The sequence below is a fragment of the Siphateles boraxobius genome, unplaced genomic scaffold (genome assembly GCF_051911475.1).
Source record: "Siphateles boraxobius isolate OS27281-9 unplaced genomic scaffold, OSU_SipBor_1 46, whole genome shotgun sequence".
Taxonomy (NCBI): Eukaryota; Metazoa; Chordata; class Actinopteri; order Cypriniformes; family Leuciscidae; genus Siphateles; species Siphateles boraxobius.
In genome coordinates, this window is record NW_027509097.1 from 12,667,023 (window position 1) to 12,693,071 (window position 26,049).

Here is a 26,049-nt window from a genome sequence, read left to right on the forward strand (position 1 = left end):
AACAACTTCCCTGATACAAAACGCATTGTTGTCTATGGTGTAAGTATGAATTAAACCAAAGTAATATCATACAATTTATCTAAAAGATGATAATGGTCTACTAAATCAAAAGCTTTGGTTTAATCAATAAATAAGGTACCAGTTAATTTATTAGGATCAAAAGGATAATATCATTAGTAATTTTTAAAAGAGCACTTGTTTTAGAGAAATTTGGTTGGAAGCCGGACTGAATAGGAGATATAATATTGGAATCATTAAAATGTTTTGATAATTGAAAGAAAATTATTTTTTCAAATATTTTCACCACGCTATTAATTATTGAAATTGGTCTATAATTATTAATGTCATGTTGATCACCGTTTTTATACAATGGAGTGACTCTAGTACATTTCCAAGATAGTGGGGTAGTACATGTTGCCAATGATAAATTAAATAAATCAGACAAATGATAAGCCAGGACATGTGAGGCCATTTTCAGGAACTTGATTTCCAACCCATCTGGACCTGCACTGCTATCTAAATCTAAACTGTCTATAACTTTGCTTAACTTTTATAGGACTGATGAATCCAAAGGAGACGGAGTTTTTACGAATATGATTAGGAGTATTTAAATTAAAGTTGAGATCAGAAAAATCAGAAAATATAGGACTACCTTTAGTAAAGTATTGATTAAATGCGTCAGCAATTTCAAAAGAATCATTAATAATTTCATTATTTATTCGTATAAAATTAGTTTGTTTTTTAGATGAAAAATTAGTTAAATTATTAATTATGTCCCAAAATACTTTGGGATTGTTATAATCTGTTGCTAGGCAGTCCTTAAAATAGTCCTTAAAATAATTTGCTTTTGCATTTCTCGTTTTTGTTTTACATATATTCCTCTATATATTTCTTATAAGTATCCCATTCTGTAGAATCTCTTGTTGACCGGTATTTTCTCCAAGCTCTATCCCTATCTTTTTTATCCCTAAATAAAAGTTATGAAAAAAGTTATGAGGATGGAACAATTCATACTTCATCATCTGATTTCTCGGATCCATGTTTAAATGTAAAACCAATGACACCCAATACCGTCATTGTCTTGGGGGCTTATAAGCAGCAAATCATACTGCTGAAAACACAATATTTATAAGCTGGACTGAGCTGACTTTCCATCAATAATCGTTTCAGAAACACAAAACATTGTGCTCGTGCCTCGAAATGGGGAATGAATTGAGCTCCCACTCTATTCTGCTTCATGTCCCTGGATGCCTCTTTCCTGAGAACAGACGTATTGTGAGGGCCTTGGCAGTTAGGTCTAAAATTATGGTGCATTGTGTTGGATTGCCCACCTCCTACTTGCATGCTAGGATGAGGAACATCAGTCAAACTCTGCAGGGTTGGAGCCATTCACCCGGTGGGCAAACACACACACACACACACACACACACACACACACACACACACACACACACACACACACACACACACACACACACACACACACACACACACACACACACACACACACACACACACACACACAGTTCTGCACATCTTGTGTGTACACACAAATACACATGCACCCCACTGGTATGAAAATACTGTCAAAATAAACAGAAGGCAAAGTGAGGACCCCACATAGAGAAGTATACAAAAATCTAAAAGTAACACTTCAAACCACTAAAAATGAAATGACATGCTGTATTGTAACCTTCATGAGTTTCAAGAGCATTGCAAGTGACTTATTCATGGGGTTATTCAAATCTATAATCATCTGGTAAATACATGCATACATACATGTACATATATTCACCATAACAATTTGAATAAGCTAAATTGATCAATTAACATTTCAAAATGTCTTAATATACGTTTTGTCCCCTGCAAAGAAAATAAGACAAAACTTTGATTAATATTTCTTATTTTGTAATTTGTAATTTAACATTTAAAATCCTAGACGTAAAAAATCCTAGATATTCAATGTGGTCTCAGATGTTAGGACGGCACTGTGTTTTTTTTTTTTAAAGGTATGTGGCGTATTGTTTTCTGTGTGTTTTGTTAGCTTATCCACCTGGCAAGTTATGGACAGGATTTTTTTTTTGTTCCATTATGCTGAAAAGAATAGGTGTGTGCGTGTGGGGGTGAGAGTGAGTGTGTTGATGGTTTTTTATGTGAAAGCAATTATAATGTTTACGTGAAATATGAGTCTGTGACATTGTATTTGTTTATTAAACATTCAGTGTGAGCTGTGCTGCAACTACAAAACTGAGGCTTCTGCAATAATAAACAGGCAATTAAAAAGTGAATTACTGCAGCTCCAATTACCAGACTGACACCACAGAGCTCCACACCAACTGGGTAATTACAGGCAACAGCTCGAGCGGAACACTGGCCAACCTAAGAGCGTACGGATGTGTAGACGAATGTGCGTATCTTTGCATATGTGTGTTTGATGCTGTTAAACTGGCCGTTATCATCAGCAGAAACAGCAAGAAAGAAACATTCATAAATCTGACTGCGGTTTCTCCCTCCCTCCCCAGGAATCAACTTAAGACGCAGGTTTCAAGAGAAGACGTCATGTTTGTGACGGGTCTAGCGCAGCTCATGGTTTTATTGTCTGCCTGTAAAGGAATCCTCCGGATGACTGACAGAGACAGAGTCTTCGGTTGCGAGAGTTTAGACTCTATGGTGGGTGGGTGGCTGCCTCGGGACGCTGCCGAGAGTCTACACGGACAGTTCTAATACTGTTCAGTTCCTGCACGCCTCATGGGTTTGATTTTTACATGCATCATTGGCACTGTCAAAACATTTTCCTTTCCTTTCTTTAATACTCTCTTCAGTTTTTATTGTCAGACCTGAGGGGGCTGAATGAATCAGATCTAATAAAACAATAAAACCCATTTCAAAATGTAAAGTCTGCTGAATTATTTTATGTTTAGTGTAATGCAATTCAAGGACAATAGCCTGGCACAAACTGAATTTTCTACAAATCTGGAGAACAGCGCATCATACAGCACATTACGACAATACAATTTACCTTTGAGGATATTTGCCGCAGCCGACTCTATGCTGCTTCGCAGAATCATTCAATACAATGAGGCCTGGCTGGAGAAAAACCAGCAGTTCACACGTGAAAAGAGACCACTAAGAGTGAAAGATGCAGGGGGCACTGGGGTTTGTGGTCGTGGTTGAGCTCTGGTATTTCTCCTGCTGACCTTTCCAGTGCCAATTAGAACAGAGCTGAGAAAGAGCGGTCAGTGCTGTGCTGGCTGAAAGCCTGTCTGCTGTGGCACTTTAGTGGATGTTGTTTTGATTTGCTTTGTGTTTTTATAATGAGCTTTCGGCTCCTGAGCACCTCCAGGGGGTTTAGGAGACGATGAGGCTTAAGCTGAGGGTGTACGAGCGTGTCCATTCTCCTGTGAGTGTATACGTATGTGGTGATCTGTGTGTATGATTTACATTTTACGTTTGCAATAAGAAAAACAGAGAAAAAAAAAAACAAAGATGGCATGACAAAAAAATGGAGAAACAGTAAGTAAAAAGTTTTTAGGAATGAGAAAGGACAAAAGGAAGGAAAAACAGGTAAAAAGGTAGGAAGGAAGAAAGTAAGGAAGGAATGGTCAAATTAAATGAAGGAATGCAAGCAGAGGAGTTGGGAAAAGATAGCAAGAAAGAAAGCAAGAAAGAAAGAAAAAGAGAAAGAAAGAAAAGGGGAAGAGAGAGGTAAAGAAAGGAAATAAGGGGAGAAATTAAGGAAGAGAGGAGGAGAAGAGAAAAGAAAGGAATGAAGGGAGGAAAAGGGAGAAAAGAAAAAAATGAAGAGGAAAGGAATAAAGGGGGGAAGGAAAAGAAAAGAAGGCAGGAACGTGTAAGAAGAAGAGAAATGGAAGGAAGGAAGGGAGGAAGGAAGGAAGAGATGAAGGAATGTGAGCAGAGAAGGAATAGGGGAAAGAAACAAAGAAAGAGGAAAAGAAAGGACAAAAGGGAAGACATTAAGGAAGAGATTAGGAAAAGAGAAGGAAGGAAGGAATGAAGGAAGGAAGGAAGGAAGGAAGGAAGGAAGGAAGGAAGGAAGGAGGAAAAACAGGAGAAACGGAAGGAGGCAAAACAAGAAGAGGGAAGAAAGGAAGGAAATAAGGGAAGGAAGGAAGAAATGAATGAATGGAGGAAAAAGAGGAGGGAATGAAAGAAGAAAAAATGAAGAAGAAAGGAAAGAAGCAAGGAAGGAAGAAAAACAGGAGAAATGGAAGGAGGCAAAATAGAAAGAGGGAAGAAAGAAAGGAAGGAACGATGGAAGGAAGAGGGAAAGAAGGAAGGACAGAGGGAAGGAAATTAAAGAAAGGGAAAACAATGAAGGAAGAAAGAAAGAAAGTGCTGTGTCGACATTGAGGGATGAATTCACAAATAACTATTTTATTAGACGGAAGCATGTGTAATAATCTTTGCAGGTGTGTGTGTGTGTGTGTGTGTGTGTGTGTGTGTGTGTGTGTGTGTGTGTGTGTGTGCCAGTACGTCCAGTCTAAGCCTCCCTGAGCCCCATGTGTGAGCTACAGTGACATAATGAGAAATCTCTCTGGAGGTTTGGCTTGACTGGGTTTAGATTACACACCCCAGCTATTGTTCCTTCTATCTCTCCCTCTCTTTCTCCAGATTCTCTAAGGAGAGAGTATAGCATTTAAAGAATCAATCACCTCCATACTATCAAGGGGATGATATGTCTTTCTCATATAAACTCGCACACACACACACACACACACACACACACACACACACACACACACACACACACACACACACACACACACACACACACACACACACACACACACACACACACACACACACACACACACACACACACACACATGCACCCACTATAGAGTATAGCTTGCAGCCCTGTGCAGGCACTCACTGTCTCACTGTGTTTGGAGATGCTGTATTGTTCCCACTGGAATATTACTGTCAAGTACATGTAGTCTTTGACCACTCTGCTCATCCCTTTGCCTCTTTTAATTCCCTCTATCTTCCTCTTAGTCAGGACATCCTACGCTTTGAATTCTCAGACTCTCAGAGTATCATATTTAACCAAGCACATCACCATTCACCAGCAAATCCACATCATCCTTTCATTACAGCAATTCGGGCGTCTCAAACTAAAGCTCTGACATAAAAGAGTGCAAAAAAGACGGAGCGAAAGATCGAGGGAGATTACTCAGCCCCATCAGCTCGCTTACTCCAACCCTACTCAGATTTGCAGTGATGGAGAAGAGAGAGGCAGCATACTAACTCATTAATAGCCTTCAGAAACATGCAGGCACACAAACGTGTATTTTAAAGAATGAGGGGGAGTGATGTTTAACCTACACTGTTCGATTTTTACACTGCAAGTTACATACGATTGTTTTTTTCTGTAGGTGTGAGAGAACGCAGCATTCTTCTACTGTATAACTCCATCTAAATGTAGCTTGTGTTATATTTGTCAGTGTAACTGTGGAGGAAAGGGGAGATAAAAGTGCAAGACTGCAGCAAAATGAGAGGGGAGGAAAAAAGGGATGGGTTTGACTTTAAAAACACTGTGCTGGAGCCCAGGGTAACTTCCGATAATTTGCCTCGGTTTCTGCTTTCATTTTCAGCTCCCCTCCAATCATTTCGGTGGGAGAGAGGGCACATTTACTGATACACACAGACAAGAGCGCACGCACACACTTTCCTGCACTCCACATAACCAACTGTTAATTGTTTTTAAATGGTAATTTTGCTGCAACAACAGAACTCGTGCTGTTCTTAAACTCCTCATCTCGGCATACTAAAACAGGGCTGGAAGCAGGTAGGTCTGAAAAGATTTGCAGTTCGGCTGAGAAGGTGTCCGCTTGTGCTGTAAATAGCGTAGCAGACACATAGCTGGAAGCGGCATTCGGTTTCAGTTTATTATTATCAGAGCTCGTGAATTATGCTCAGGTGTGAACAATGTCGCCGAATATTCTCGGGCAAAAGGAGTCTGGAGGTTTGAGAGGTTTAGATTAGCTCGGCCGCGAAGGGGGAGGACGCAGAAGCAATGGACCCTGATGCGCTGCCTCGCTGCCTGGGGGGGATGAATACGAGCAGCGGGGCTCTGTGATCTTAGCACACCCTGCCATTAGAGACGCCAGCTGTGTCACACACACACACAGAAAAGAAGAATATGACAAAGACAGAAGGACAGAGTGATAGGGAGAGAGGCAAGGAGGTAAAGAAGAAAAACTAAGAGCCTTTCAGAAAGGATGATAAATGACTCGTCTCACTTCACAAGCTTCCGCTCACTTCCTCTTGCCTCTATTCAATAGTGTGTGTTTTTTTTATTTTTTTTATCAAAGCATAATCTGTGAGGATAATGCTGAGAGGCAGCCAGGTCTCGTTATATAAGTGCAGTGGATCACATACTGACAGCCCAAGTCCCTCTGCACACACAGCGTGGAAATCGCCCTGATAGTTTTCAACAGCCAGCCGCAACGAGAAATTACAACACAAACTGGGAGGGAAAAAATCTGGTGCAATAAAGCAGAAGGTGTTCAATTTATACAGTATACCGATCTCAGGAGTAGTGGCCAGTGGAATTAAACAGCAATGTAGAAGTAATAGAGTTTCAAAGGAAGTGTGGGGGGTGCACCAATGTAGAAATCGCTGGATGGCCCTGGGGTCTACTATTCGCATAAAAGCCTGTCCACTGTCCCTTCAAGACCTAATACATTCAATTTGGCTGGTTCGCTGAATTAAATTCTCACACTCACACACACAACATGGTACGGTGACCACGATGTAATTTGAATATAATTTCATCACGTCAAAGTTCAGCTTAAGTCATTTGGATGAGGCCTTTTGAACCGGAGAGGTTAAGGATGTGGCCCCGGTGTTTATATAAACACATCCCTCTCGATGGCCGCTAGAAATGCATGTTTTCGAGCATAGTCAGCGTAGAGGGAGGCTGAATCACTGGTCGCTAAGTGATTGTGGTGCAGCCAACATTATGCTCTCAACATTTGTACTCTGCATAATGCATCTGCATAATGTTCACAAACACCTCTTAAAGATCGCATTTGCATCCTGACCACATAATTGCACAAGCACACTCATAGACCTCCAGCTATTACCATGAGATTACAAGAGCATGATATTGCTTCTTATGCAGAAATCTCGACAGACAGAAAGCAGAAGCTCTAGGAATGAAAGGTTACCGAATGGCACAGCAGTGAGAGGGTGAATGTGGCAGTCGAATAAGCTACGCACCATGTCCTGCCCGCAGGGGGGCGTGGGATCTGGCGGCAGGCACGAGGTGATGAGGCATATGTTGAGGGACGTAGAGCTCTCCAGGCCCCTCTGCCAGAGCCAGGGCTGAACCCAAAGTCAGCGGTGGCAGCCAGAGAGTCAGGCGCAGGTTGATGCGGAGCAGGATGGAAGCAAGACCAGCAGGAGCCCCGCCGGGCCACAGACGCAGCATGCTACCGGAGTGCAAGGACTTTAAAGAGGGGCGTCCTCAAACCACCTGGCAACCCATGTCCCGCTCAAGCCTCGGAACCTGACCATGCAACAGCCCAATCACTGATGGAGAGGCAGAACAACAGCACGTGCTGGATCCACATGGAGAGGGAACTTCCACAGAGTTCTCCGAGGTATGGATTTAAAAAAAAAAGCAGCACAGAAGAGGTAAACTTCAGATAATGATCCTGAATTAAATCCCTCTTTTCATGGTATTCAAAAACACAAAATCCTCCAAGAGAAAAAGAAAAGAAACCACGGAATCCGATCCAGTACTCCAGTAAGGTAGGCGTAATGGTGTATTGGAGAAGAGGGAGAAAAGAGCGAGCAGCCTTTGCTACAGACCTCCCAGCAGTCCTGGACTTTTCCAGTGCACTCTATCGCCTGAATCCCAGCTGTATCCCATGAAGACAAGGCTGCATCCCACGTTATCCTCGTGGAGAGAACAGGAGAGGAGCAGGGAGACTACCAGAAGCGATGGCACACACAAGACGAGATCGCCGCTGCAGCATTTAACTCAATACAGAGTGCCTCTCCCCCTCCCCAAACGACAAACACACTCTCTCACACACACCACACAAGAGCTGCTGCTGGCTGCCTGGCTCAGTCCGCACTGCCTCAGAGGAAACATTAGCAGACACACCAAAGGAGAACAGAAAGAGAGAACCAAGAAAGGGCAAGAGTAGTCAAGTGGTCCTCATGTGAAAAGGGTGGTCAGAGTTTCTGAAAATGTCAGCAAGAAGAAAGTCCTTCCTCTTCTCTTACTTCTCACAGTGCCTCTGAAGCGGAAGCGTTCCTAAGCAGCATGCTTAGAGGAAAAGACCCTCTGAATGTAGAGAAGGGGAAACAGAGAACGGTGAAGCTCAGCTGAGTTTTCCTCCCCCTCTTTTTCTCTCTCCCTCCCCCTCGATCATCAGGGAGGCGCGTGCAGCTGTGGAAGGGGGGGTCTCGTGTCTCGTCCTCCTAATCGTTGTTTCTCTCTTTCAGTCTTCGTTTCTCCTTGACAGAGGGGTGGCTCGAAGAGAGTCCAGCTAGAATTCATAGAGTGTGGGCACCCTCTCCCTTTTACAAACCAGGCAAACCTTGATATACTCCTCCCTCTTCGGCCATTGTGTAGCTAAATGAATTCTCTTACTGGAAGGACAGTCATTGGGTGTATTTCAGCACCACGGACAGCGCCTGGCTTGATTCATTAACAGTCTTTCCTTACTTGCAAGATGCAACAATGGCGTAATTAAGACGTAATTTTTTTTTAATCTAAATCTAAGTGTTTTAAGGTTTGACATTTTGTTTTCAATTAAACTAGCTCAATGGTTCTCAACTGATTTTGCTTCATAACCCAAATTTGGTGGTGAAATTGATTAATTTTACAGTTTTTGAAAATGAAGGCAAGTCAGGCAACCTGATCATGTTGCCATCTGCCTAATTTCTCTAGTTGGTACCAAGTGGCATGTATGATAAGTCAAAATACTACTTAGATGGATGCCCAGACTTTGACGTCAACAACAAGAAGACGCAGGCCACGTTTTCTTAAAGGTATGGTTAACACAAACATATATCAATTCTGTTATCATTTATTCACCCTCCTATAATTCCAAACCATAGTCCTTATTAGTTATGACTAGTTCTTCTGTGGAACAGAAAAGAAGATATTTAAACTGTTTTTGTCAATAAAATTAAAGTCAATGGAGTACAAAACCATGTTGAATCCCACTGGCTTTCAATGAAAGGACAAAATACACAATTTTTAAAAACATTCTTCATGTTCCACAGAACAAAGAAAATCACACAGGTTTAGAATGACGTATTGCCTTTATCAACTTTGCACAATCATATGGTTAGCATTTAGCATGTTTTTTTTTTAACCCTGCTGTGCATGGCCGGTCACAATCCACTAGTTGAGAACCACTGATCTATTTGAAGACCAAATCTAGTCTAGCCTATCATTCAAACCCCCTAAATCTGTTTTTGTTAGTGTTAGTTTTTCAATAACAAATGAAACAAAAGAAAATTAACATCCTAAACTAACATCTATAGTGAATGTGTCAGGTTCACCCTTCTCCCTAAGGTGCATCCCATGTTGTGCGTGTGTGAGTTAAAGGAGGAAGTCTGCAGGTGTGCTTCTCCATAGAGATTCCAGCTGGAGTGTGAAGAAAGACGCTATAAAAGTGACACTGGTGTCATCTCCTCTCGCACAAGGAGATCATTGCTTCTCCCTCCTCTCAGCTTTGAGCATTGTTAGCACTGTATAATTAAAGTTGACAAAGCAGGGTGATCAGAGCCGCCTCGCCAGGGGCTCAAAGACAGACTCCAGCAGGAACCCAAACTGCTCTATTTGGAAGATAATTTTATCACTGTGACTTTAGCAATACCCAGTGTTGTACATAATGAAACCACATCACAGCTCCAGAGGTTTACCAAACAATTTGGAAACCAGTCTGCCGCATTCATAGTGAGCTAATTGTTTTCAGCAATATTAAAAGAATGTGCGAATCCCGTCTGCAAAATGAGCATGCGTTACATTTTCTGTTTACAAGGCTGCCCCCTAATGGTGAATTAGGGTGTCGCTTTGAGCAGAGGACCCTCACCATTCTCCGGCAGTCACATGTTTGAGCCAATCCATTTCTTTTTTCAGCTGACCTCAAAAGCAGATTCAAAGGAAGTGGAGCATGTTTTAATACTAGTGCTTCCATTCTGTGGAGAAAAAAAGGTTTCAAGTATTTTAAACAGTAGGGGAGAAATAAGTGGATAGGGCTGTTTTTCCTTCCTTCCTCTCATTTCACTTCAGCTTTTGTGTCGAATTTTATTATGTTCTATTGTTCTGCCCTCCATTTTTTTTATAAAGAGAGGAGGAACGATTCACAATGTAAGAAGAGAACAAATAAATAATAAACCCCACAATCATATTCCTCTCATCTATCCATTGACTAAAGGAAGCAAGAATCAGCCCCCACCCATGATGCTTCAGTAACGATTGGATGTTGTTTATTAAGAAACAAGATCTTCGATAAGCAAAAAGCTAATTAAAAATGAAGCACGTCTTTAAACACATATTGTTCGGTTAGAGAACCGACGAGTGCTTGGCCGTCATAAATAGCGCGATTCATCAGATTTAATATCACATTTCTCACGTGAGAATCGCATTATCTCTTCGCGTTTTTCTCTATAGCTGTGGTAATTTTTTAATCACGTAATTCTTCCGCCTATTATCTGCGCTCTGCGCTATTAATTGTATTTACACTGACAAAATCAGTTTTGCCTTTAGTGAAGACCCTGCCATTTGTCTCTGCCACTTCTCCTTGCTACTTACAGTTCTCTGAAATACTTTTTGACAACCAGCTCATACCAAACTGCTCATGTCAATAGTATGTCAATAGTAGACAAACAACTCTGAAATGTGTCCATGCTTGATGAGACTTATGGACAGATCCTCTGATCCAACATTCAAATTTAACTTTTGCCATAAATGCCAGTAATGAAAAAATTCTGTAAAAATAACAGCCTAATATTACAGGACATGAAACCTTTTTTTTCTGTTTACAGATGCAGTGTAGTTTTTAGCGGCATCTGATGGTGAGGTTGCGAATTGCAACCAACAGAAGTTACGGTGGTCGTCTGGAGACAGCAGAGAGTAGCCAGTTAAGCAATGTGATTTCTTCAAAACGTTTTTATTGTTACTTGTTCATCATTGTATCAGTGTTTTATTAGCTGACTTTACAACATAGTGACGAAACACGTTTGTTTGTTTAGGGCTATTGTAGAAACATGTCGGCGCATTTCAATGTAAGGGGACCCGCGGTGTATGTACATAGAGATGGCTCATTCTAAGGTAATAAAAACATAACGGTTCATTAAGTAAGGTCTTTATACACCACTGAAAACATTATGTCTATGATATTGCATTTCTGTTAACAGATCCTCCTAAAGATTACACAATGCATCTTTAAAAAAATAGAATAATACTAATAATATTAACAATTAAATATTCTTACATTTATGATTATGAAAATTAGATACATACTTTTTTTTCTTGCATAAAAGTAGAAACAGACAATTTACCTGCCTAATATTCTTACAGGCCATGAAACCATATTATTTGCATTTTTATTAATGCACACTAATATTAATTTTATTAGTGTGCATAATTAATCACATAATTATATTTGTCACACAATTTATCGTTATGTAAATTAGATTAGCTGTTTTTATTATTGCATAAATATAGAAATTAAGACTTACCAGCCTAAATATTCCTCATGAAATATATTTATATATATATATATATATATATATATATATATATATATATATATATATATATATATATATATATATATATATATATATAATATTTTGAAATTATATTGTCATTAATCAAAAAAATATTAATAATAATATAATTGATCTCTCATGGAAACCAAACAAAAACATGAAGATCATAATTTTTTTTATATTTTTGTATTTTTGGTGGATAATGCAAAGACTTTTTTTCATATGTTCTAACGAAAATATTTGATCAAACCATGTATTATATTTAATTTATATAACAAAAGTCACTGGTGAGTAACTCTCAATTTCACTCGCATTTGGTGTGTGGCAAGTGTTCATTCTGGAACCTGCACCCTCCCCTGCAGGGACTTGATGATCAGTGTGGACATGTGCGTGTGTGTGTGAGAGAGGGAGAGCTTGCATTAGATAGGGTCTATAGTAAGTATAGTGCAGGTCTTAAGGTGGAATGTTTTGTTCATGTATGTCCACAGCTTGTGAGCCTCAAACCCAGGCTTTACTCTGTGCCAGTATGCTTAGACAAACCCTCTTTCTCTTTTGCACTGCCTTCACGGCCTGATGCTCACTAGGCTCGGGCTTCAACACAACTAAATGAGCGTGTGTGCATGGGCATAGGACCGTGCAGGAACATTAATATTGTGTGCACATATACTGTAATAATTGCACACTCTGCACAGTAAAATATTCAGTCTGTAATCATTAACCCATGGGTGTACATACAATAACAAATGTGAACAGTGAAAATCCACTATTTTACCGATCTGAATATCACTATATATATATATATGGCGGGGGGGGGGGGGGGTTCTCTTTATAATTCTAATTAGGTAGCAAAAGCGATCCTATCTTCTTCTCCCGTTCTCTTCTAAAAACACTCACTGAATAGATTCCAGCGAGGTGTGGGGATGCGGATGATGTAATGCAAGCTGTCTATGTGGTTTCTTCCTCCTGAACAAAAGCGGGCTCTTATCAGTTTGGCAAACCCGCAGAATGGATTAGCTGTGCATGGCTTGAGCCTGTAATAGATCTTCTCCGTAAACCATCTCAAGGACTTTCACTCTGCTTCAGATTCCTGGCACTCAGCACTTTCACAGGCAACAAGCACTGGGGCTTTTCACACCAAATTCAGTCAATGCTTTTCTTGTGATACAGCTCAATATTACAAACCCATTCATAAATGCCCACACACACACAAATCCAAGAACACTTGTTCCTCTAGATATAATTTAAATCTATGAAAACAGTGTATTAAGTCTATTTTTTTTTTGTTTTTGTCGTAGTATATTGCGATATATAACTTGGTACAGATCCCAGCAATGCACTGTCCACTAACCCCCTCTGGTGGTGTAGCAGAAGACTGCAATATTTTGGCAGTATGCATGCAGTAAGCACAATATGACTGTTCAGATATGAATCCTAACTTATTTAGTGAATACTAAACAGTATACACTTTGCCTTTAAACATAGTAAATGAAACAATAGTTTTTAGTATCAACATTGTCACATAATCTCATCCATGTTGCATCTTGAATAAGTTATCTTGAAATAATAAAAAAATTTGACCTTTTTAATTCAGTTATGTTTAAAAATGTATTTTTTCATTGAGGTATACAGTTTCCTGTACAGTATGATCACTACATATATAAAGTATAGTAAGATTATTATGGTAGATATACATTTCCCTGTATACATTAAACAGGATGGTCTTTTATATTTTCTAATGCGTATATTGGCTGCAAAGATTTCAAATACACACTGGGTGTGACAAATAAACCGTAGATAATATCAGCCATGATTTTATCTTAAAAGCAAAACAAATAAACATTGCTATGCAACACATGTTTTTTTTTACAAATGCAAAATAACCGTTTTTACTTCTGAGATGATAATTGGACTTGCTCTCTGAATAGGCAATGTGACAATGTAGCTAACTACTTTTTAAAATCTGAAATGTTATTGTTCAAAAGGCATACACACTAATTGCACATTATTGTTCTGGGAGCATGTGGTGTATTCTGTGTAGTATCCAGTACACAGTATGCTAGCCTTCACTTTCTAAAGGTCACTGAGATTCCATCTTAATTCAATGTGACAGGTCACATCTGATGCATCAGTGGAATCTCATATCTTTTGATCTCAATCTTTGTATTACGTATAGTGCATGAGGTTTGAATATAAAGTCCGTGTTTATTTTTCACAGTTTACATATTCAATACATTTTCCAAAAATATAATAGCCACCAAGCTGGCTGATGTTTTAAGAATCCCATAATTAATAGCAGCACAAGTACTCTCATCCACTGACAAACTAATTTGGATGATTGTGGATCAGTGCATTGTGTTTTTCTACAGTAGTTGAAAAGCAGGAGAGGTGATAGACTCACGGTCATTGCAGAGCGGTCCTCCAAATGATGTCATGCTGCAGTCGCAACTGAAGCCCTCCCACTGTTGCAGACACACACCCTGATTGGAGCAGGAATCCTCTTGACAGGTAGTGCTGGGGCCTGAAGAGACCGATGACAGAGAGAGAGAGAGAGAGAGAGAGAGAGAGAGAGAGAGAGAGAGAGAGAGAGAGAGAGAGAGAGAGAGAGAGAGAGAGAGAGAGAGAGAGAGAGAGAGAGAGAGAGAGAGAATGGTATATAAATTAACAGGCCCCTTACAACATAAAATCCAAACTAGAGAAAGGCTTTTATTGCAGATGAAACAGTCCCATAGAACCGTCCCATCTGCTCACTCCCCAATCCCCATAGATGAAAAAAACTAAATCTTCTGTTTTAACACTCTTTAGGGATCTGAATTAGGCGAAGAATACAATATGAATTCAAAATGCTACATTCAAATATTACTTCTGAAAAAGAAAAACATAAATCTTTTCCAATTTAATGTGATTACATATAGCATAATGAGTGTGCTTATTATAGCTTACTTCATGTCATTATCTTAGATTTATGAACCATGGTGATCTCTAAATAAATCCTGTGCAAAACATAGCTTATAAGGTACACTCAGTAATTTTTTGTATTTTCTTTATGTTGCACTGGATAATAAGACAGCATACTGTCTGAGTATGTACTGCGTTTAATGAACTTACTTCGTGACTGTTATAAAGTCTAAATGATGCATATGTTTGGTATTAATACAATCTGGACACACTTTGAGTATGTTGACAATGACACATGATGTTAGCTGTGACTCTGTTTCCTGTCATTTACAATATGATGCAATAGTCAAGTGTCCACTAGATGCACACCGGGCAGTTTCATGAATACTATTCGGACATACTCCTCATTTGACATACTGCCTTTTGCACTGTATATTAGTTGGGAAGTAGACATTCTTAGATTCCCTGTTGGACTTATACTGACACCTAGTGGTTTAGATGTACACTACCGTTTAAAATTTTGGGGGCGAGTAACGTTTTTTTTAAAATGTTTTTGAATATTACAATTTAAAATGTAATAAAATAAAAACCTAATTGTTTTATGTTTTAATATATTTCAAAATGTAATTTATTCCAGTGATAGTAAAGCTACATTTTTCAGCCATTACAGTCTTCAGTGTCACATGATCCTTTAGGAATCACTCTAATTTGCTGATTTTCTGCTCAAGAAATATTTCATATTATTATCATTTTATCAACGTTGAAAACAGTTGTGCTGCTTGAAATTTTGGTGTAAGTCATAATTCTTTTCAGGATTTATTTGAAATAGAAATCTGTTGTAACACTATAAACATCTTTACTGTCACTTTTGATCAATTTAAGCTATCCTTCTTTAAAAAAAAAGAGTATTATTTTGTTGCCGTATTGTGTTACCCCCTAAAAAAGTAAATAATCGCATTACTTAGTAACTTTTTATGAAAAGTAATGCGTTACGTTACTTTTTCTCACCTAGGCTGGGCTTGCTTGCTTGTTTTTTAATAACAGAAAAAAACAAATGTTCTATTCAAAAGTTCTATTCTGAAATGAATAACACTCAAAATGAAGGAAATGCAAATTCACGCCTGTACAGTAGAGGTCAATAAATGAGAAAACAAAGTAACTTGCGTTACTTATATGAAAAACAAACTCAGATATTTTGTAGTAAATTTAAAAGTAATGCGTTACTTTACTCATTACTTTAAAAAAAGTAATCTGATTACGTAATTACTTTACGTACCCAAACATTGGTCATGATTAACTTATTCCATAAGTTAAAGTATATAATAATAGGGAGGTTACCAAGATAAATGGATCTCAACATGTCTTTAAAAAGTATTATTCATTTCTTTAAGTGTAAAACTTTTTTTAAACAACAAGGATAAAAATAAATAAATAAATAAAATCACTGAGTGCACCTTTAATCGATCTCATTACTCAAGAAGACATTAAATGTGGACAGGAGACTTGATTTTAAAGTGCAATCCAAGCACTGCACCAGAGGCTGACAGAGTAGCATTGGTGGTAATAGGCAGTGTATTGGCTGCAGTAATAATACAGGCCCCTGTGTGATAATAACATCTGCTCCTAGTATTGCTGAGGTGAGTTTAAAGCAGCAGCACTCCCTGGGGACTCGGGGCTGTAAGATAAATGGGGGCCGTCTGGAACAGCTCATTTTGTGTTCGGTCTACAGAAGCGAAGCGACGGGGCGACGGGCCAGGCATATTACAGCCTGCGGAAACACTTCTGTTCTCATTTCTCTCATTACTTCAGCCGGCATGTAAAACAGGCCCCTGGCCCTCAAACGCTCCCTCCTCTCCATCACTCAGCCATTTGGCCAATCAGTCGCACATTTGCGGCTTGGCCACTTGACTCGGAAGTGAAGCGAGTCTGGCATGGAGAAGGAGGAGGAGAGAGAGAGAGAAGCGCTATACGACAGCCGCCGGTGCGATTCAGATGAGCGCCGCTCCTCCTGTCTCACCTGATCTGTCTGAGCAAAGCTCATTTAAGTCTCGGGCAGAGAAACAGAGGGTTGGCTCATTCCCCCGATGAGATTCTCTCAAACCAAGTGTTATGTATCTGAGCGGAGTAATCTGGCTTCGAACTCACGGGAGAGATTCCCTAACCGCTTGGGAAATTCCATCTAGTTTTAAGGCCTTTATCGGGGGTAAAGGCTACAGACTATTTCCGTCGCATTTTTGTGTGTGGAAGGAGTTGGGACCACATGCAGTGGGTGAGGGGGAGGGGGAGGGGGGGCACTGTCGAAACAGGGAAGGGGGGCGCATGCCTCCAGTAAACCACAGAACAGATGTATGCTCCAATGAAAAGAGAAGTGACGGGTAAGTGAGGGAAAACTATGACGCAGGACACTCTGAGACATTTTAAGAGCGGGGGGCTGTAAATACAAGGTGTGCGGACTGTGCTTGTATTTACAGTGATGGAGTTACTAGAACGGCTGCTGGTTATCTAAAGGTTATCTACGACATCAGACGGTCACACTGGAGGAGGGGAGGAGGGGGCACCGGTTGAGACACACATATGGCTATCTACCTTGCAAGTCAGCTTTCAGCAATGCAACTTTTGTCAGCCAAACAGAAAAGAAAAAAACAAAACATAATATATAAGATGTTAGTAGAGGCACTGGAATGTCTGTGATTATAACAAATTAAGTTGTTAAAATGTAAGGGAACAGAGAGAGGAAATAAGGAAAGTACATGAAAGTAGACAAAGACCCAGGGAAGAAAAGAGGAATTAGAGAAGACAAAAAAAAGAGTCAATCAGGAACAGACATGATAAAAGCCAGTAAGCGTAGGGTTGGTTTGAACAGAAGGACATTTTTCAGCCATGATCATTCCCTAAATTTTCTACTAAAAATTAAAATATGCATTTAAATCAAAGGTTTATATGCACTTTTAATGTTGTGGTTCTTAGCAAATATCAGAGACTATTTTACAATTGAATATTCTGATGGATATAAACACTATATCCTGAAGTGTCAGTCTCTCCATTGTGAAAGCCTACTTCCCTTCCCTTTACCTCTCCACAGATAAAACGCTGTCAGGATAATTCCGGTTCACATGGCTACGCGGAGGCGATAAAAAAAAAAAAAAAGGTTGTGATAGCGGCCCCTAAGTTAATAACTAATGATCGTTGCGACGAAAGTGAATCAATCAAAACTAACTTTAGCTGGAACTGCTGTAAAACCAAAACAATCTCTGTTACATTAATTTCCGATTATCGCTGTAAAGCTGCTTTGAAACAATCTATATTGTTAAAAGCCCTATATAAATTACTTAACTTGACTAAATGTGTGTGTATTTTGTCATACTTTCAGACAAAATTGCTAAAAAAAAATTCCGGGAAATATAAAAAGTAGGTTTTCTTTAAGCAGTTGGGTTACAGTTAGTCTGTAGTTAAGATTCATTTTAAAATAATAGCAGTCTAAAACCACTAGACCCAGACCCAGTTATGGCAATTTTTGTTGTCACAGTTGTCTCACTTTTAGCACATAGATTGATTTTGCTCAACTGGAAACAAAAAAATCCACCTCACTGCTCTGCCCTGATTAGAGACGTTATGCACCACCTTCAACTGGAAAAGATTCGATTTTCGTTAAAAACTAAGACAGATAATTTTTTATACAGAATGGAAACCCTTTATTAATTATTGGAATTAGACAGCAATAATTGAACCTTAACCCCATTACTACTACTACTTCCTCCCCCCATCCTTTTTATTTCTTTTTTCATTTCTTTTTTTTTCTCTTCTCTTTTCTTCTTTCTTTCCTTTCTTTCCTATATCATTACTTGTGTTAAAATATAAATTGTTTACATATATAAGAATATTACTGCACACTGTATCTGCAAAGTGAATTTTGTTGGAGTTTTTTCTTTGTGCCAATGTAGAAAATTTAATAAAGAGAATGTTAAAAAATATTAATAATAATAGTTCTTAGCTAATAGTTCTATGGATAAAAAAAGCTGCTGCTTTTGTTTTGAAAGAGACTCTTACGCTCACCAAGGCTGCATTCATTTGATCGAAAATGCTGTAAAAACTGAAATATTGTGAAATATTATTACATTTTCAATGAACTGTTTTCTATTTGAATATGTTTTAAATACTATTTTATTTCGGTGATGCAAAGCTGAATTATCAGCAGCCATTACTCCAGTCTTCAATGTCACATGAACCTTCAGCATAAAAGTGCTGAATCACTTCTTCTTATGATTATTCTTATATTTCTATTTTAAACAGTTTATCCTTTTAATAATGAACAAAATGGATTCAAATTGTCTCATTCAATTAATATTTCAAGGACATAAAACACTATTATTTAGTCTGGCCCTTTGGATTGCTGCAAAAGGCTAGCAAAAATAGCCATTCTCAGTTGTATTCCACTGATGCTTCGCTTTTATTTGCTTTGATGAAAAAAAGATTACTGTTACCTTTAGCAGCCCTAATTAATATGCAACTAACACACTGGCAATAACCAGTCTCTTTCCTCTCATATATTCAGCTTCATCACCGTTTTAGCTTGGGGAAAACACAAGGTCTCTTGACATTGCTAGGGACATGTCCGTATCGTTCACCCCTAATCGACACCCGTTTCCAATAGAGGAAAAGAACCCTGAAACCTGTTAAAACTGGCCCAGCATGAAGAAAACACAAAACAGATAGTGAAGAGAACAAGAAGCAGAGAGGATGAGGATGCATGAGATGAGACAAGGATTGGAGATTGCAGTCATCTAGCGAAGGACCGCACTAAGCCGGCTTTGTGTCTGTGCCATTCATACCGTTTTCCTCACCTTCGCATCCTCTCTCCACCTGGCCGGCGTTGGACAGTGCGTCTGACAGCAGGTCTGGCAAACGGCCGTTCAGGTCCACAGATGCCAAGCAGCCCTGGAAGCCCTCTTTAGAATGCACCAGCTTTGGCAAGTCCTTATACATCTCTTTGGCCACACCTCCCACATACAAATCACCTGCAGAGACAGGAAATATGCTCTGACTGACAATGTCTTTTCATTTCAAATATCAGGGGAGCATGTTTTTTAAATATCCATAGAAAAGGTACACCACTTCCCCCTGCTGGTCCTTTTGTTTATTGCAGTAGACAACATGTGAATACAACTTGGGACTAAGGTAAATAACTCGTATTCACTACCGTTCAGAGGTTTGGGGTAAGCACGTTTTTTTTTTTCTTCCATACTTTCATTCAGCAAGGATGCATTAAATTGATCAAACGTAACAGTAAGGACATTTATAATCTTACAAATTATATCTATTTTTTTTTTCAAATGCTGTTCTTTCAAACTTTATATAGATTAAAGATTCCTGAAAAAAATCTAACCAAACCAGCATATTAGAATGATTTGTGAAAGATCATATGACACTGAAGATTGGACTAATGGTTGCTGAAGCCTTGGTGAGCATAGGAGACTTCTTGAAACAACATTGCAAATATCTTACAGATCCCAAACTTTTGAATGGTAGTCACCCAATATAATATAATATAATATAATATAATATAATATAATATAATATAATATAATATAATATAATATAATATAATATAATATAATATAATATAATATAATATAATAATTGTATCTAGTTCAGCTTAAAATCAAAGTTGAAATCAGTTGAAATCAAAGAGAATATCAAAAGTACCTTTCAGATCCAGGTTCTTGGCTCCCATGGTAGTCTGTGTGGTGATTTTGGTGTCTATTTTAACTGTGTGAAGGTTATTTGTGTCTCTTGAGATCATCACATTGTGCCAGTGATTGTCATTCAAAGGTGTGTTGGAATTTCCCTTGATGAGATGAGCTCCATTTCCCAGGTCTGACACATAATGGAGATATCTGCATGCAAACAGTCATGAAAACATCCAGTGAAGGACTTGTCACATGTTCTAAATGTATGAAACATGGCACATTAAACATTAATTGGGCTTACCCTTTTACCAGCTCTACTACTATGAAGTCATTGCCATCTCCTCGGTTGTACAGGACGAGCCCATCTGGTGAAGTGGTCTTAAACTGGAAAAACAAGTGCATGGAGTAATAGGCCTGCAGGGTGGGCAAGGTCACATAGCTAGACCGAGACTTGAAGGTAACCGGATCTGCCACGATGCTCCTGTAGCCGATCATGGCGTTCAATTCGCAGTAGTCAATGTCGCCGTTCTTGCACAGGTCAATGTAGGACATGCCATTGAAGGACAGACCCTGCAGGTGTCCAATGAAGTTGGAGGGCACGGCGGGCATGTACCGCTTCTCTGTAACGATGCCCGTCTCCACGTTGTGGAACTCCAGCTGCGTGTGGTCCCCCGTGATTTGACCTTACCAAGGCGAATAATCGAAAACAGATTTAATACAGGAATGGGTAGGGTGTCAAAACACAGGCCCTGTCCCAACTACCACCCAAAGAGTAATGCTGAATACAGTACAGTCATGAAGTAGACAAATGGGATGTGATACGGTCTTGTGGGCTTGGCAGACACGTACAAGCCATGGCAGGACCACATGTACATATACGTAAAGTGCGCTACTCAGGACAGGGCCACAGTGTTGTCAAGTGGGTCATCTCAAATCTACTGCAGTAAATTGAGATTTTTAACAAACATCAGAGACTTGAAAACACGAAAGCATAAAGAGTTGTAAGAATGTCAGAAGTATTTTAGGGAACTTGAAGGAAAAAAATCATATTTCTGCAAATCAGTGGGAGAGAAAGAGGTCTTTAAATATTTTAAAAACTTCTTTTAAAGCTTCCCAAGAGAAAGCTCTTTGACTCTAAAATCAGGAAGGTTATGTGAGTATAATGTATTCCCTTAGTGGTTAGGCCTCCGAATGCATCAGCATTAAAGAAAATACCAAGTATATTTCAAAGTGTCGACTACACTAGTAAGTTCAGCGAGAAAATAAAGATGATTGTACGACACTGTGGGAAAGCACTACCCTTTTCATATGACGTTCATTTACTGGGCAAATTGCAAAAGGTGTTTTTGCCCCTTGAGGAGCACTGAGGGAAGGCTATTGAAGGTGAGCCACTCAATCCCTCAATGAATCGATCTTTTATATGTCTATTAGCAAAGTGCGATGTTTACTTAAAATAATTATGATCATAAGGAGGCATGTCCCATTCATTCTTCTTTAAACTACAGGTGGTTTATTTATCTTACATTGGATTTTAAAACTCTCTCTTACACCCAGTAACTTTATCAACAAAGCAATTAATAATGATTTTATATACATTTAGCGACGCTTTTATCCAAAACGCCTTACAATTGCTATATTTCAGAGGTCGCAGGCCTCTGGAACAACTAGGGGTTAAGTGTCTTGCTCAGGGACACATTGGTGTCTCAGAGTGGATTCGGACCCGGGTCTCTCACACCAAAGGCATGTGTCTTATCCACTGCTCCATCACCACTCCTAAATCAATTTATATACGTATAAAATACCTGTGGTATTGATTTTGAAATCACATGTGAGTTTTGTTTTTATCTTACATAGACCTAAGGTCTATATCAACAATGAAAGGATTACATATTTTATATAATTTATATTTATAAAATTACACAACTGTTCAAAAGAAATACTTGTATTCATCAAGAATGCATTACATTTATCAAAAGTGACAGTGGAGTAAAATTCAGCTATGCTGTCACATGAAAAATAAAATAAAATAAATAATATATATATATATATATATATATTTATTTTTTTATTTTTTTGTCCATCAAATAAATCTTATCGACCCCATAGTTTTGAAATGGTTGTGTATATAATTTTTTATACATACAGCAGAAAATATTTACATATTTTCATAATCCAAGTAAAAAAAATGTTTTTATTAGAGACGCAAACAGGTCATATTTGAATCTTTTTTGTAAATTTTTTTTGCCATAGCAATCTTGAATTTTGTTATGTTAAAGGTGTAGCGGAGGATTTTCTTTTTCCTGGTGAGTAGCCTATACTATTGGTCCACCTAATTGTCAATCATTCTGGTGATACGGTAGGTGCTCGTCCCTATGTAGTTTTCGCTTTCTGCGCATGCGCACTTTCAGGTGTATTATGTGTGATGAGTTACGGTTTCAGCCATTCCTTTGAAAATGGCTGAGGGTCGAAAGAGAAAAAATGTATACGAAGTGTATGATAAGAAGAGAAAGGCCGCAGAATATAGAAACAAGACCAGAGTGATTTTGGGTGAATATTTCACACGCTGGCGTGCGCTAAAAGCACAGGTTAGGCTTCCCACTGATGCCGCAGTCGCGAAGATTCTACTAGACAGGTAAAGTTTGTCATGCTATTTGGAGAAATCCGTTTAAAATCACTGCTAGTAAAAGTTAATGTAAGCTATGATTAGCGATGATAGCCCTGGCACAAGTCATGCACCGCGTAGACACGGTAAACATCTCAATTTGTCTAAAGTAGCCTTATGACCAAATGGTAAATGGTATCACGTTGAAATATTCTAAAACCTTGTGTGTTCATTTTCGATAATTACAATGTGTTCACCATAGTATTTATTACACAAATGCAACAAGCTACTTCTCCATTGCATATCATGTCTTGAGTCCTCGGTCACTCAACACGTTTAATAGGCGTTCCCTCTCGGGAGCAAATAGAGTGTTGCGCATGTGCATTTTTAAACAAATTGGAGAGGGCGGGTCTTCTCTAAAATTCGGAAAGATCCTCCGCTATACCTTTAATGTAAGTTAACGTTTTAATCCCAAACAAAGTATCAGTGACGTATATGTTAGTATAGGGTCAGACAATAACGCTCTGCACACTTTAAACTATCCACAAGTGCTCTAAAGGGCATAGGATACTCACTATCAAAGAATATTTGAGAATATGATGTACCTTCAGATGGCTGCAGGTCATCCACCAATAGCTTCAGGCTTTTGCCTCTTCTGACGACACGAACTGTGTGCCATTCGTTGTCATTCAAGTTCTGGCCCGCAAATATGGTCTCTGGACCTTTACCTATAACATGTCCCACACAGTGGTTAACAGAAGGTAGAAAGACAGAGTGATAGAGAGACAGAGGAAGCAAGGGGTTGTGAAACGGGATAAACTAATAAAATAAAGGGGGTGTAGAGAGGTGACTGATATCCATGTAGAGAAAAAGAAAAGAGGGTTCATAGATAAACAGCAGAGGAAATGACTCTGTCACACATCACATTCACACATTTAGATCTATCTACTGAATGTCCTGTGGTCTTGTGGCCAACCCTGTAATGAATTCAGTCTCCCCTTAAAAAAAAAACAACAACAAAAAAAACAATTTGTTGGCATTCAATACATGAAGTGAACTCAACGGTTTTATCCCACTTCCACCACCAGATGGAGCCATTCAACTGTTTTTATGACGGCCCTCCTTGAGGAAACGGACCTGCGTCTGTTTTTCAGTTGAGTGATGTTCAGCTGCATATGCTTCTCACGTCCTTACAATTCCTGAGCGGTTTACGAAGCACATCCAAAAAACCTACAGACTGTAAACTCTATTCGAGAAAGCAATTTCTCGGCTTTAGAGCCTCCCCTTTGTGCCGTGAACACGTGCGTCGAGTTCGACGGGGCCCCAGACCTCTGGGCTCCAATCGAGCTTTCACTAGATGATCAAAGCGTGCGAAGAGGAGCCTGTAGGCTTTGTGATTTCAGCCGCTCTGGCTCTCTTTGACACGTCGTTGTCTCTCCTCATCAGTCAGACTGTCGCTAAAAGGGCAGCGTGTCATTTTCAGGGGCCCCTGCAGCCCATCTCACTTGATAACAGGTAAAAAGAGTTGCCATTAAAGAACTGCCAGGCTCCCAATCGATTTTCTATCCCTCCCTGCTCTCAATTACTATGAATCCAGATCAGCCAGCTCTGAGGGAAAGAAAAGCAGCAGCATGTAAGGTTTCAGACTGCGCAACAACGCCACCTAAAGGAATCTCTGCAGATCTAAGAAAAAGAAAAAGAAAAAGCCACCACTGAGAGGAAACACTAAGGGGCAGCACTATTAAGCCTCCGGCAATATACAAGACATGACATGTGCTTTTTTTAGGCCTTTGACCATCAGTGCACAAAGATAATATGTGAAAAGGTGACAGTGTGTGATTGGACAGCTGGAGAGACAGCTAAAGGTCCACGGCTGCCTTTATTAGGAAGTAGTGTTCAGATAAACTCGCAAGCAGCATAGACAAAAAGCCTCTCCCTCTGTCTGGGAGGGCAGCTTGTTGCCATGGAACTGGGGCAGATGGTTGCGTGTGTCCGGTCACTTTGATTCTCATCTCCCAGGGTGGAGAGAGAGGGCAGAGTTAAATAAGACAGAGGCGGGCAGAGGCTGGCTACAGAGCTCTGACAGGACAGGGCTAGCAGGAGAACACAGACTAGACGCACACACACACACACACACACACACACACACACACACACACACACACACACACACACACACACACGCGCGCGCACACACACACATACACGCGTCTAGGCCAGGAGAGATGAGATGCACTGATATCTAGCTCATCCAGCTGAGAACGATACCCATGTGAAACAAGCGCAGGCAGCCATTTTGAGGCAGGACGATCTTCATATTGAGGACACAGTAATTCAGCTCTACTGGGACTGACTAATCAGCAATGCTAAAGTCATTTTACAAACTCTTTGATCGTCTGACAAATTTGAAATATGGATGTTACAGCCATATTATATTAAATATTATATATATATATATATATATATATATATATATATATATATATATATATATATATATATTTATTATTAATCTTTACCTTACATTTTTATATATATATCATTTTATTCTTTATATTTATTATAAATTGGTTCAGGATGGCATACTGTGTGTTAAAAAATATGTATGGTAGGTAAACATTTAAAAGTACAAAATAAAGGTAAAAAATGGCCCTGAAGATCAATTCAAGGAGGCAAATATTGACCCTTCCCTTTATAATAAAATAAAATTCTGACACTGGTATCGACTGTGTCCTCCGCACCTGTCCGCGACCACCCATGTGGGTGAGAGGTTTAATTTATTAGGAATTATGGTTACTGATAATAAAAGGAAATGTTCTGCTAAATCATAATTCAAACAGGAGGATACTGTCTTTTTTGTTGTTCATGGTGCAGAGCAGGTTAAAACAGTAACTTTCAAATCACAGCATGATAAATAACCACAACATAAAACTACAACCTTAAACCAATACGCCTCACATTTCATTCTGTCGTATGAAGCAGTTTTTATAAAAAATAATTTAAAGGTCATCAAAATCTGAACAGCCGAACCATTTCAATGGTGCAACTATAAATGTCAGAGACCCTAGGTGGAAATATGGATCCCTGAAGTGTAAACCC

The 26,049-nt window shown here is 39.1% G+C and overlaps 2 protein-coding genes across 26 annotated transcripts in view; both read right to left on the reverse strand.

Annotated features, from left to right (window-relative positions):
- The window catches only part of calm2b (calmodulin 2b, (phosphorylase kinase, delta)), a 376,281-nt gene that overhangs the window by 195,722 nt on the left and 154,510 nt on the right, over positions 1–26,049 (reverse strand). The gene's annotated exons all lie outside the window — the stretch shown is intronic.
- Positions 1–26,049, reverse strand: part of nrxn1a (neurexin 1a) — a 204,591-nt gene that overhangs the window by 48,322 nt on the left and 130,220 nt on the right. For 16 of the 25 annotated variants that reach the window (XM_077200870.1, XM_077200865.1, XM_077200874.1 and 13 more), the window contains 5 exons: positions 23,556–23,678; positions 20,650–21,031; positions 20,365–20,555; positions 19,503–19,676; positions 14,165–14,284 (listed from right to left, as the gene is read on the reverse strand). In XM_077200870.1, coding sequence (XP_077056985.1) covers positions 14,165–14,284; positions 19,503–19,676; positions 20,365–20,555; positions 20,650–21,031; positions 23,556–23,678 — 990 coding nt within the window. Of the gene's footprint in view, positions 1–7,245; positions 7,457–14,164; positions 14,285–17,247; positions 17,275–19,490; positions 19,677–20,364; positions 20,556–20,649; positions 21,032–23,555; positions 23,679–26,049 lie in introns of those variants that run through there. The other 9 variants (XM_077200869.1, XM_077200864.1, XM_077200860.1 and 6 more) reach the window with 3 other exon arrangements.